This window comes from Pezoporus occidentalis, unplaced genomic scaffold (assembly GCF_034315485.1).
Source record: "Pezoporus occidentalis ecotype Australia unplaced genomic scaffold, CSIRO_AGI_Poc_V1 ctg45, whole genome shotgun sequence".
NCBI classification, from domain to species: domain Eukaryota; kingdom Metazoa; phylum Chordata; class Aves; order Psittaciformes; family Psittacidae; genus Pezoporus; species Pezoporus occidentalis.
This window is the reverse complement of record NW_026915780.1, coordinates 2,742,455-2,755,305: the sequence shown is the minus strand read 5'-3', so window position 1 is coordinate 2,755,305 and position 12,851 is coordinate 2,742,455. Positions and strand designations below refer to the sequence as shown.

The 12,851-nt window shown below is 42.2% G+C and overlaps 1 protein-coding gene across 2 annotated transcripts in view; it reads left to right on the top strand.

Annotated features, from left to right (window-relative positions):
* The window catches only part of DOCK1 (dedicator of cytokinesis 1), a 315,311-nt gene that overhangs the window by 289,419 nt on the left and 13,041 nt on the right, over nt 1–12,851 (top strand). For both annotated transcript variants that reach the window (XM_062635214.1, XM_062635213.1), the window contains exons 49-51: nt 2,046–2,244; nt 7,372–7,525; nt 12,427–12,572. In XM_062635214.1, coding sequence (XP_062491198.1) covers nt 2,046–2,244; nt 7,372–7,525; nt 12,427–12,572 — 499 coding nt within the window. The remainder of the gene's footprint in view (nt 1–2,045; nt 2,245–7,371; nt 7,526–12,426; nt 12,573–12,851) is intronic.

The window sequence follows — 12,851 nt, the reverse complement described above, 5'->3', positions numbered from 1 at the left end:
CCATTGGAAGGGACCTCAAGGATTACCCGGTTCAGCCTTTCCAGGCAAAGCACCATTGAAACTGGATGTCCCAGCACCTTGTCCAGCCAAATCTTAACAGTGTCCAACACTGGGGAGTCACCACTTCCCTAGGGAGATTATTCCAATGGCTGATAGTTCTCATTGGGAAAAATTCTCCTCTTGTGTCCAGTTGGAATCTCCCCAGGAGTAATTTGTGCCCATCACCCCTGGTCTTTTCCATGGGACTCCTTGTAAAAAAGGAGTCTCCATCTTCTTTGTAGCCACTCTTTAAATACTGGAACATGGTGATAAGGTCTCCTCTGAGCCTTCTCCAGGCTTCTCTGAGCAAGCCCAGCTCTCTCAGCCTTTCCTCATGAGCTTCCCAGCCCTTGGATCATCTTCATGGCCCTCCTCTGGACCATCTTCAGCCCATCCACACCTCTTTTGTGCAGTGGGACCAAAACTGAACACAGTTAAGATTGTGGCCTGTACGTGCATGCGTCCCCATGGGATGGTAAATACTTTCCCAATGTTAAAACGTAAGCTGGTTCCTTTTTTGGGGGGGCTTTTTGGTTTGGTTTCAGTTTTGTAACATGATGAAAACCTGTCAGGGTGCGATCAGGTAAAATCTGACCAAGGTATGGTTTTGGTGTATTAGTTTATAATATAAAATAAATCATAAAATACTTTGTCTACCTAAGGATGTTTTAGCTCAAGAAGAGCAAAATACCTACCTTGTATTTAAATTAGTCATTAACAAAGGTAAGATAGGATTCCTTTAAATTAGCTAAGAAGCGTTCCAATATTACTCTAGAATAGTGCTTTCCCTATGCAACAAAAACTCTTTGGAATATGAAGTTTTCCTTTAAAAGTTCCTTCAACCCCTAAAGATTTTTTTCCTTTGTAGCCAGAAAAATAATAGTCATGAACCATAAAAATTGCAGAGCTGATGGCTGTATTCACACACTTGAAGCATTCCAGGTGGGAAAATACATCTGGGTTTTGGAAGCTAACCTTGCCCTTTGCTAGCATCTGGCTGATTTGTCATTCTGGAGTGTATCTGGAACACCAGAACAGCTTAGCTCAGCCCTCCTGGGTCCCCCTTACCAGGGCATGCTGTAGAGGAGCAGAGGTGTGGGTCTGTGACTGTATGTGGGCACTCATATGGATATATGTCCTCGAGTATATGATTATGTATATAATATAAAATCAAAATGCTATAAAAATGCATGCAAAACCGACTACACAAACAAGGTGTTATTAGAGACAGGAATGGGGCTCGTGTCTGTGGTTAAACCTCTGTACCTCCTGCTTTTGTGCCCCATGCAGTTGTTTCCCTTGCATTAGGGGTGATGTTGTTTGCTTTTCAGAGAGCAGGTGCTGTAATTGTCATGAGTTACAAGGATAAAAAGCATTTTGTGTTGTGCATGTTGCACAGAAAATCACTCCACCTCTGCAAAGCAATTTCTGAGCTGTTATTCCTTCTCTGGGGAATAAATACATCCTCTTTCTCCACCCAAATGAAGCCAAAAAAAATGAAGATCCAGGAGGAATTTGGGCACTTGGCATTGGTAGACCCATGGACTGCATCTACCAGGGGTGCAGGGAACATAGGAGTGACATTTCTTTAATGCACTGTGCAATTACCTGTGCTTCTATAGCGCTGCTTTCCAGGTGGATGCTGGCACCCGTGCCAGGTGTAGTGGGAGTGCTGGATGGGAACCTCATTGTTATGTAAACCACATGCAGTGGAACTCAGGAGTTTGTGTAGCTGTAAACCAGTTAATTTACTGCAGAGCAGGGAAATACCCACTATCGGGTCCTCAGCAGTAAATTTTATTGTAAGGCAATTATGATTGTTACAACCTTCTGCCCCCTCCTTTTCTCTCTGCTGAGTTTTCCTGGCTTAGCAAAGCATCACTGACTCAAAGGATCATAGATGATTCTGTGGTTCTATGAAAGGAGACTTTGGGAAACATGCAAACAAAAGTTACATGTTTTCCAAATGGTATTTTACTGCTCTAACCATCAACAATTTCCTTTAGGTTTGTGCTGGAGCCCCTCCTGCCCAAAAAGATGCATTCTAGGTCTCAAGATAAATTGGACAAGGATGACCTAGATAAAGATAAGAAAGAAAAGAAGAAAGAGAAAAGGAACAGCAAGCATCAAGAGATATTTGATAAAGAATTTAAATCTACTGATATTTCTCTGCAGCAGTCTGAAGCAGTGATCCTGTCAGAAACGGTAACTTGATTTGCAAGTAATGCTTTATCTAATCCTGAGCAGTGTTCTTTCTCTTTTTAAAGAAAAATGGTGATTTTGGGGGATTTAGTTTCTTTTTGGACCAAAACCATCTCCAAGGGAATATGCTACGATAGTAATATATGTGATAATGCATCAGAAACACAGGGTTTATTTACAGGATAAAAAAATCACAGTCTCTCGTAAGAAAATCTTAACCAAAAGCTGTATAGGACTATTTGATAAAAGGAACAGATGGTATATCCTAAGTAAAATAAATGCTACCATTTTAGCAGCCGTTTTTATATTTAAGGTTCCCCATAGATCCCGATGGGTTTCCTTGTATTTCAGCTGACTACGGCAAGACACTGTTTGGTGGGAATGTTACAAGGCCATTTTGTGTGTGGCAATTATGCATTCTTGAAGGCTGTTTCGAGCAGAAAATCATGAGCGGTTCCAGTGGTGGCTGTGTGTAAGGAGAGTAACTAGATGACATATCTCTCTTAAGCCCTCTCCCCTTGGCATGTATTTAATTCACTGAAACTATCCTAAAGGCTTGGGTAACGAGAAGTTTTAGCTCTGAAACTGAAAGCAAGGCCATTTGAAGCTGGAGCAGGGATTGTGTGAACTACGTGTAACCCCCAAATCCCTGCCTGGACACCTCTTTGGAGGCCAATAGTTTACAGTTTGCCCTTCAGAAAGAAGTGCAATGTTGTATCAGAGCTTTGCACAAGTACTTGTAGAGCCAGCATATAACTCAGCAGAGTCTTGCTTTGGTGGCTGGGCCATTTACATTGGACTTGCAAAACGATTTCTCCCTGACTTGCAGTAAGTAGATCCTGTAAGTCTCTCTCTTTGCTGTTTGCACTGGCGTGTTACTCCAGTTTTCAGCCATTGTTCCTCTGTTTTCTGGGTTTGCTCCTTCTTTTCCACCCGAAGATGAGCTTAATGTCTCAGATGTGCCTTCTAACAGCTGGGAAGATCAGAGTTGTTCTGTCTGATGTGGACCCAGTGTGAGCTCAGCAAAAACCTCAGATAAAATCCCCTTTGCGCATCTCAGGCTTTTCACCCAAACTCCTTTGAATCCAACGACTTTTCCCATTGAATTCAGCACATTTAGGATAAGCCACGGTTGGTTTGAATGGAGCTTTCTCCTGCCAAAGCCAGCCAGGTCAGCATCATTAGAGTGTTTCCAGACAGAGTACTTTTGGTGAGATTTCCATATCATAGAATCCCAGAATGGTTTGTGTTGGAAAGAACCTTAAAGCCCATCCAGTACCAGCCCTCTACCATGGGCAGGGCCACCTTCCACTAGACCAGATGGGAGGCATCCAAGGATGCTGGAGAGCTGGTTGGTGTCACTGCAAGGTCACTGTCATCTCTGAGAGCTCTTGGGCATTGGAGAAGATTGCTTATGACTGGAAAAATGCAAATGCTGGCTAGAAAGGACCTGTGAACCCTTCAAGGCATATCCCCATTTGTTGTCGGAGGAACAAAACCAAGCAAAGCTCGACATGGTCTGGCTCAAGTTTTCCACTCTTCCCAGTGGAGCTTTCAGTGCATGACTGGTATGACTGATACTCCACTGCTTATAGTGAGGGAGGGGAATCAAATGTCAGAGGTAGTTACTTTCAGCTTCTTGAAATCCATGGATCAATAATAAGAAAAGGAGTTTGCTGGTGAGAGGAAAACTCCTCTTTCAGTATCTGCAAACTCCTTGGTGAGCTCCAAACCACCCGAGTCAATTTTTAATGCTTGCTGTTAGTGCAGTTTGCTTTCTCTTGCAGGTGAAATAGAGGAGCCACTCTCTTGAGCTCAGTTTACAAGAGCGGTTGGGCAATTCCCACTGCTGTCTTCAGGAATTTTATACATATCATGGCAAGCAGCTTAAAGATAAAACTTGTCTTAAACTCTTTGCGCTCTGCAGACGCATGCCCTTGTTAATGATATAAAAGGGAAATGCTTATCTTTTGTGGGTAAGAATTCAGCTTTCCCATTGTTCTCCTTTTGTGGGCTGAACTCTGTAACAGTTCCCTTTTTAAGTTGAAATTACTCCCAGAGCACTGGTACTTCTGTGTTTCATGAAGAATAAGGTGTTTTGATTTCTCTGGCATGAATAACTTGGAAGCAGAAAGTTTGTGAGAAGAAAAGGTGACGATGCAGTGGAAGAGGAGGAAAATTAGAGGTTAGTTGTTTTCCAAAAGAAAAAAGTTGGAATCCAGATTTTACCAGAAATTGAAATTAAAATGAAAGATTTAAAGAGCTTTAAATGTGAGATTTTAGTATTAAACTACTATTAGCTACTAGATTTTGTATGATAGTTACTGGATTTGTTCTGTTGAGAGGTTAGAACTCCCTTGTACCATCACTAATTCGATTACAAAATTTCAGTTATTTGGTGAATTTTCTGATGGATTCTGAGTCCGGACTTGTCAAATATTTGGGGGCTTTACAGAAGAAGACATGCTTTTGTTTAGTACAGTGACAGTTTATATGTACCTTCAAGAGAATGAGCGGAAGAATAACATCCAGCTTGGATTTGCTAACACCAGATGGATCAAGCCCATCTTTCTTCTACGGAGGAGGCTGCTCTGTGGGTAGGAATGACGTGGCAGACCCCAGATGTGCTGACTACAGTGTGACTTATGGCACATCTGACACACCATGTTCTCATGAGCAAGGTTGGGCGATGAAGTGTGGTCTGAGGTGGTGCTGAAGGGTACTCAGCAGCCTGGAAAACCAGTGCTCAAAATTGGCATGGATGAGATGGAATAAATGAGAGCATGTGATGGATTTGGGTAGGGAGATATGTCAGAATAATGGATGTGCAGGAGCACAGGGCATGGTCAGCCTCTTAATCACTGGCTTCCACCTGTGTATTAGTAGGTGGGTTCATTGTGTGTCACTTCTGTTTCATAGAATCACAGAATAGTTCGGGTTGGAAAGGACCTTAAGATCATCCAGTTCCAGCCCCTCTGCCATGGGCAGGGACACCTCACACTAAACCATGGCACCCAAGGCTCTGTCCAACCTGGCCTTGAACACTGCCAGGGATGGAGCATTCACAACTTCCCTGGGCAACCCATTCCAGTGCCTCACCACCCTAACAGTAAAGAACTTCCTCCTTAGATCCAATCTAAACTTCCCCTGTTTCAGTTTTAGCCCGTTACGCCTTGTCCTATCACTACAGTCCCTAATGAAGAGTCCCTCCCCAGCATCCAGGTTTCATCAGGTTTCAGCCAGGTATCATCACAGGTTGCAACCAGCCCGTGCCAGTTACTGGCAGATAGCAGGCTTGTGCTTGGTGGTACAAAAGTCCAGTTTCAGCTATTCACCCCACCATGTACATCTCACAGTTAGCTGATGCTTGACCACACTCGGATTCTAAATCATTCTTTACCCACTACAAATAGGCTGTTAGCAGGGGTTTGCTTTCAGGAGGGAAGGCTGCAACAACCTTAGGTGTGAATCTATTCTAGATCCTGTTTACCCACTACTTTGTGCAATGTACTTGCAAGACTGATACCAATTTTACAGAGAGTATCAAGTGAGACGTGCAGCAACGTGTCCGACAGTGGCCATTCCCGTCTCTGCAGAGCTTCTGCTATCCCTTCGAAGATGGAGTTAGAGAACTCCAAAATGAGTGTTTCCATCACTGTGATGGATTCTTTTATATAGGAGTTCGGGTTTTTTTTTTCCAGTAACATAAATTGCAATGGAAGAACATGGGTAGATTATAAAACTGTAGAATCATTTCTTGGAGCTTTTATATAGTCTTTAAAAAGGAGTATTCAGAGGCTGTTTTGCCTCGTTACATGGCTTAAATAGTAGAATAGTTAGGGTTATAAAGGACCTTTAGATCATCCACTTCCAATACTTCTTTCCAAAATTCACTGTACTCATCATGAATTTATGGACTGATCAAAACCCAAGCCCTAATTACAGAGGTCTTGTACTGCTATGATCATGTCAGAGGATAGCCTAAGCATTTCGGTATGTGAAGATGGTCAAGAATGCCTTCATAGTGTTCTAAAGATTTAGATCTCCTTTTAAGTATTACATAAACTTCTCTAACATAAATTCTCATTGTTCATTCTTTGATTCTGTGATGGCAAACTTAACACTGAAGCCAGGAAGTGAACAGAGCACTCAAAGGCTTGTGTGAGCAGTCAGAATAACAGGCTGCTCGTTTTATGGACTTAGTGGCATTTAACATCACTCACTATTGATCTTGCTTTTGTCAGACCAAAAAATATTAGCAATGGGTTCATCACGGATTAGTGGTCTCCAGAGAGTTCATATTCCCTGGCAGAGCCATGTGAAGCTTTAAGAGGACCAAGCTCATCAGTCACAGCAGAAATGAAGGTTTATTTGAGATAAGTAGCTACAGAGCAGGTTAACCTGGGACCTTGATTCTAGTTGTTGAGTTTTCTCTGGATTTTGGCATTGCAGCTTTCCTAATCGATTCCTGTGGTTTCCTGAGTTGCTTTCTTATAATTACATGCCTCTGAGAACGTGATTCCTTTGCTTATCCTTTATACTAAAAATATGCTTTAAAAGATCTTGGAAGAAAAAACCTTTGGAGTGTTAGAACTTGAATTTTAACATCAGGAATATTTCTGAGAGGTCTTGATGAACTCTCCACAAGACGTTACATACATTATGGTCATTCATTTCCCACAGAAGGGTCTCAGAGACACAGCCTTTTGTACAAAGCCTCTTAAGGTTTGTTTTGTGAAAACAGAAGGAAGCACTCCTCCCTCGCTTCAGATTTCTCCTTCGCAACACACAGAAAAGATTCTGAATGCTGGATAATGTTGTGTAAGGATATAGACTATAGACTTCCTTGGCTGCTACGAAGCAAGAGTTTGGGGAATTGGCTCGTTGCTTCAGGAAAATACGCCAGGCTGCAGGAAGGTGTATGCCTTAAATCACATTGTGGTTCCTTGGGGGAAGGGGAAGACATTTGGAGCTGTGAAATACTGCATTAAATCAGAAGTACTGTGTGTGTTACCATTGCCTTATTACTGTTTAAGAGGTAGTGAGGAAAATACGGCAATCCCAAGCTCTGCTTTCAGTAATGCATTCAGCATGCATTCCTTTAATGTGTCTGTTTTTATCCCTGTGCAGATCAGCCCGCTGCGGCCACAGAGACCAAAAAGCCAAGTCATAAACGTCATTTCAAGCGAAAGACGCTTCTCCGTCTCTCCATCACCTCCCAGCTCCCAAGTGACACCACCCCCAATAACTCCACGGACAAAGCTTTCTTTCAGCATACAGTCCAGTGAGTCTTCAGGCTCTTTTCCTAGCAAATTCTATGTAAAAGAACTGTAGTGGGGAGATGTGTTGCCTAAACATAGCGTTACACTAAGGTTTGAGTCCTTTGAGCTGCTCTTTTTGCCCTCACCATGGGATCACTTGCAGGAACAAGAACTTGCCTCTTAGCATCATGCTCCTGGCATTTGTCAGAAGCAATTATTTCACCATTTTCCTAAAGCAGAGTTGTTGGGTTGAAAAAGTTGCTTTTCCTCGTCAAATAATCATTAACCATTTCTTTCGTATAGAGTAACTGTCAAAAATAGTGTTGGACTTGATTCTGTATTGGATTTGGGGGGTTTTGGAGCATTAAAGGCTCAGAAAGAAAATCTTTTAATGTAATTGTACTTGAAACCAACTTTATTTGCTGCTTAGTGAGTACAAGGCAGGAGAGGGGAAAAAGCCAGTCTTTTTGATGTATTTTTTGACATTAACATCTATCACTCAGTTTTTATAGAACTGTAGACTCATAGAATAGTTAGGGTTGGAAAGGACCTTAAGATCATCCAGTTCCAACCCACCCTGCCATGGGCAGGGACACCTCACACTAAACCATGGCACCCAAGGCTCTGTCCAACCTGGCCTTGAACACCGCCAGGGATGGAGCATTCACAACCTCCCTGGGCAACCCATTCCAGTGCCTCACCACCCTAACAGGAAAGAACTTCTTCCTTAGATCCAATGTAAACTTCCCCTGTTTTCTGTAAAATATCACCTATTTTCTTCAGTCTTCAGGAATGCCTGTTGCAAAACTGGGTGTAACACAGCACCCGTGTCTGTGCCGTTGTCCAAAACCTGCTATTCAGAGGTTTTAATTGCTAGCATGGGATAAAACAGTAATGTATTATCTTTTGATATACTTGATACGTGTACCCAAATGGCTAGTACAGTTGTCAAGAGTCCAGAGAAGTTGAGAATAGATGCTCAGTTTTAAGAAGAAAGTGTTGTTCCATCAAGGTCTCTGTTTTATTTGTGTCTTGTGGTACTTAAAACCTTTACCCTTAAACAGTGGTTTGGAAAGCTCCTGTTGCCGGTTGCAGATACACATCCTGCGAGCTGGCATGTGTTTATTCTACAGATCTATAGCAACAGAACTGTCTTCTAAAGGCACGTGGCTTTGCTTTAATGATTTGAACTTGTTGATTGCAGACGTGTGGAAGAGGGAAAGGCAAGAGGAAATCAATGCAGCATTTCCTTTGCAGAGCCAGGCATCTAAGCCAAATATTGTTATAACACTGAACTCTTTCTTTTCTTTACAGTTTTGATAGCAAGAATCTCCCAGCTAAAAACTGGAAATACAGAGAAGTAGAGTATATATACTCATGCAAAAGATATTCTTTGAATTGGATTAGTTCTTTCTGTGTACATTTTATTAAAACTAACTTGTTTTCTCCTTTAAAAGAGTATTTGAAGTTATCACATTTTTCTGCACACAGATCATAGAACCATAGAATGGTTTGGGTTGGAAAGGACCTTAAGATCATCCAGTTCCAATCTCGCTGCTCTGGACAGGGATGCCTCACCCTAGACCATGTTGCTGTGGGCTCTGTCCAGCCTGGCCTTGAACACTGCCAGGGATGCAGCATTCTGAGAATATTTAATAGATATAAATAAGTATAAATACTATATAGAATCATAGAATGGTTAGGGTTGGAAAGGACCTTAAGATCATCCAGTTCCAACCCCTCTGCCATGGGCAGGGACACCTGACACTAAACCATGGCACCCAATGCTTTGTCCAACCTGGCCTTGAACACCACCAGGGATGGAGCATTCACAACCTCCCTGGGCAACCCATTCCAGTGCCTCACCACCCTCACAGGAAAGAATTTCCTCCTTATATCCAATCTAAACTTCCCGTGTTTAAGTTTGAACCCGTTACCCCTTGTCCTGTCACTACAGTCCCTAATGAAGAGTCCCTCCCCAGCATCCCTATAGGCCCCCTTCAGATACTGGAAGCCTGCTATATATCTTTAAATATAAATAGTATATAATAGTAAATAATATATATGTACTGAAGATTTATGAGTGTTACATAGAACAGGTTCAGCTTCTTTCCCCTAATTGAGGATTGGTCATGAGTAACGATTTTAGGAATTCCAAGGATCAAGAAGTTACTTCAATGCATAAATTGACTAAACACAGTTAATGGGTTGCGAAGTAATCCTGCTTGCTTGTTAGCTGGCAGTTTAGGAGAATGGAGTGTAAAATCTGATCATTAGGTTAAGATGGAAAAAAACAGGCATCTAACTGATCTCCTGCCAGCTCAAAGATATTCTCAGTGGCCCATGTAAGGCAAGGAATAAATATTCAGAGCATATTAGTCTGATGAAACACCTTGAATAATGACAACCAGCCTGAAATGATGAGTAATTATTTGTGCAGTGCCTGAGTTAGCGAGGTGTAGTTCAGCCGAATGGAGCAGGAGGAAATGAATAGATCTGTAGCAAATAGATCTTGAAACACAACTGAAAATGACTGCAGTTTGTGTCAATACCTATTTCTGCAGAAGGGTTGGTGACTCCTGGATTTCATTAAACTGTGGGAGAGATTAGCTAGTCAAGGCAAGTAGGTTTTTGTCATTCTAGAGCATTGTTGTTCTACTAAATAGTTTGCCAGACAATGCAAATGATGTTGTTAATGCATATTATGAACTATTCATGTGGATGGAAATACTCTGTCCCCATTCAAAGGGGTTTATTTCTTGCTGTTTTGCAAAAGGATGAGGTAGTGAAGGTGCCAGCTAGGAGCACAGTGGGGGCTGCAGAAAATTAGTGCTGTAATGTAGGGAAAGGGACAGAAGCAGAGCAGAACACAGTTGCACAGGTAGTTGGTGACCATGTAGGTTGTTCAGAGTATTGCAGATGTTAAGTGTTGCCTCTACACCTTGTTTCCTCTGCAGCTCTAGTGAAAACATGGCTCATCTGCCTTTCCATTGATCTTCCAAGTGCCAACGTTAAAGAAACAAAGGTTTTGTATCATTCCTAGCAAATTCGGTCTTACCATCTTCTATTAACACCTGTTAGTCTACATGTAGTCTTAGAATGGTTTGGGTTGGAAGGGATCTTAAAACTCATCCAGTTCCAACCCCCTGCCATGGGCAGGGACACCTTCCACTAGAGCAGCTTGCTCCAAGCCCCATCCAGTGGCTTAGATGGAGCTGGTTGAGATTGTGATATCCTGTAAGATACAAAGATAAAGTGCTCAGGGCAGTTAAATTCACTTTCTCTTTGGGTAATAGTGTGTTATTATATTCATTTTCTGTTTTCACCCAAGGAATGCGTATAGTGAGACCTAAAAACATGGCTTGTTTGCAGTAAATCCCAAATGAAGGTTTCCCTTTCTGAAGCAGGCTTCAAGGTTCTGCTGAAGTTCTGGCTAAAGCTACAACACTGAAGAAAATGCCATTCTCCAAGCATCTCCCAGTATTATCCATAACTGCATGGAAAAAACAAATAGATCATAGAGAGAGATACAGAGAGATACATAGTTGTGGATGAGGCATGCAGGATGTATGTCGAGGAGCTGTTTTGTGAGCTTTACGGTCTCCAATGCCTCATGATCTTTAGATGTATGATATGGCTGGGAAATTCATATGGAATGAACAGGGAAGTTGGGCAGCATTAATGATTAGTTACAAATGTGCGGTGGTGGATTCCAGTTACATGTTTGATGACATGAGCTCAGCAGAAACAGATTCTGATAGAGATGTTTAAAGGAAAGTATTATGAATGTTAAGGGAATGGAGAAATGCTGTTTATATAGAAAAGGAAGGATGTAGAGCAGGGGCACTGGAAAAAGCAATAAGGAATTGACAAACAACTCTTTTCAGCCTGATGTAGAAGTAGCCACTGAAATTTTGAAGTCCCGGGGTGAAAAATGCTCTTGTCCAGACATAGGTGAAAGTTCAAGTGAAAGGATGAAGAGGAAAATTACCGTTTTCAGTGACAAATCAATACAGCCACCTCACAGTTAAATTGTGTTAGCGAGAGGCCATTTGGAGGAGCCATAAAAGGGTGCTTTTGGTGAGATACTGAAAGGAACCTTGCAATCAAAACACCTGCATAAACAAATCCTCCCCTCGCTTCACAAATCACCCCAGTGAAATAAAAAGAACTTTTTCTTCATTTCCTAAATCAAAACGCTTCCCTAATTTATAAGGAATAAATTAAGTTTTACCTCGTAGAGCTCACAGTGGGTTTTGCCTGTATTAAAATGACTGAGTTGCCCTGAAATACACCGTGGGTGGATTTCGACACCGAAACCGATGTATCACTCAGGCCTCAATAAACTTCACTGTCCCTCAGGCTATTCGCCTTTACAGCACCTACCTGCTAGGATTTATCTGCTAAGAGAAGGGAACTTTCTAGCCGGCAAACAGCAATAATAAATGTTTTGTACTTTCTCTTGCGTGATTTTATTTACTCAAGGACCGACGACTGCTCATTTATTCTAGTTACCTGGACTTGGGAAGTTTTTGAGGGAGATGTAGTTAATTATAGGCTTTCATTTGTGCATTTTATTAACAAGATGCTTTTATTTTACTGAGGGGAAGCAAATAAAGCTCAGCTCGGTTATGTTTTCTTAGTGCACTTACCAGAACTTCTGTTGAAGTGTGAAGGTGAAAATGCAGAGCTTACAGCTGAGAAAAATTACATTTGCGGAGCTCTGAATATTTTGGCAGGAGATCTGAAGGAAAAATCATTTTCTATTAAAAAGAGGGCCTCATTCAAGTAACAAAGATGAAGACATAGACAAAGCGCGTGTGTAGCGTTACGGCAGTATCAACGGCATCGGAGCTCATGTAGGAATCTGGATCTTTGGATTTGATTCAGTTACTGAATGAACTAACTGTCTTGATCTTTACAGACCTGGAGCTCAACGGTATGTCCAGCTCCGACATCCCCGACGTTCCTCCTCCTCTGCCTCTCAAAGGAAGCATGGCCGATTATGGGAACCTCATGGAAAGTCAAGACTTGATCAGCCCAACGACCTCCCCCCCTGCCCATCAAAGGGTGAGTCCCAGAGAGGATGAGGATTTTCTGCAGTTTTCTTTGCCTTTGTGCCCTGAACAATCCGCAGGGAGATGGAATTCTGCTCGTGGATGTTTCAGATCCAGGTCCAGGGATTCCCGCTGTTCCAAACAAGTGCGTAGAGCATAAGGGGAACAGCATCACTCAAAGGGACCAACCTGAAGGGAGGTCGGATTCATTCTGTGGAGAGGACAAGCAAAATGCTGTTAGCTGTGTCAGTGAGGGAGCTTCAACCAGCAGGATATAGTCTCAGCAGCAAGT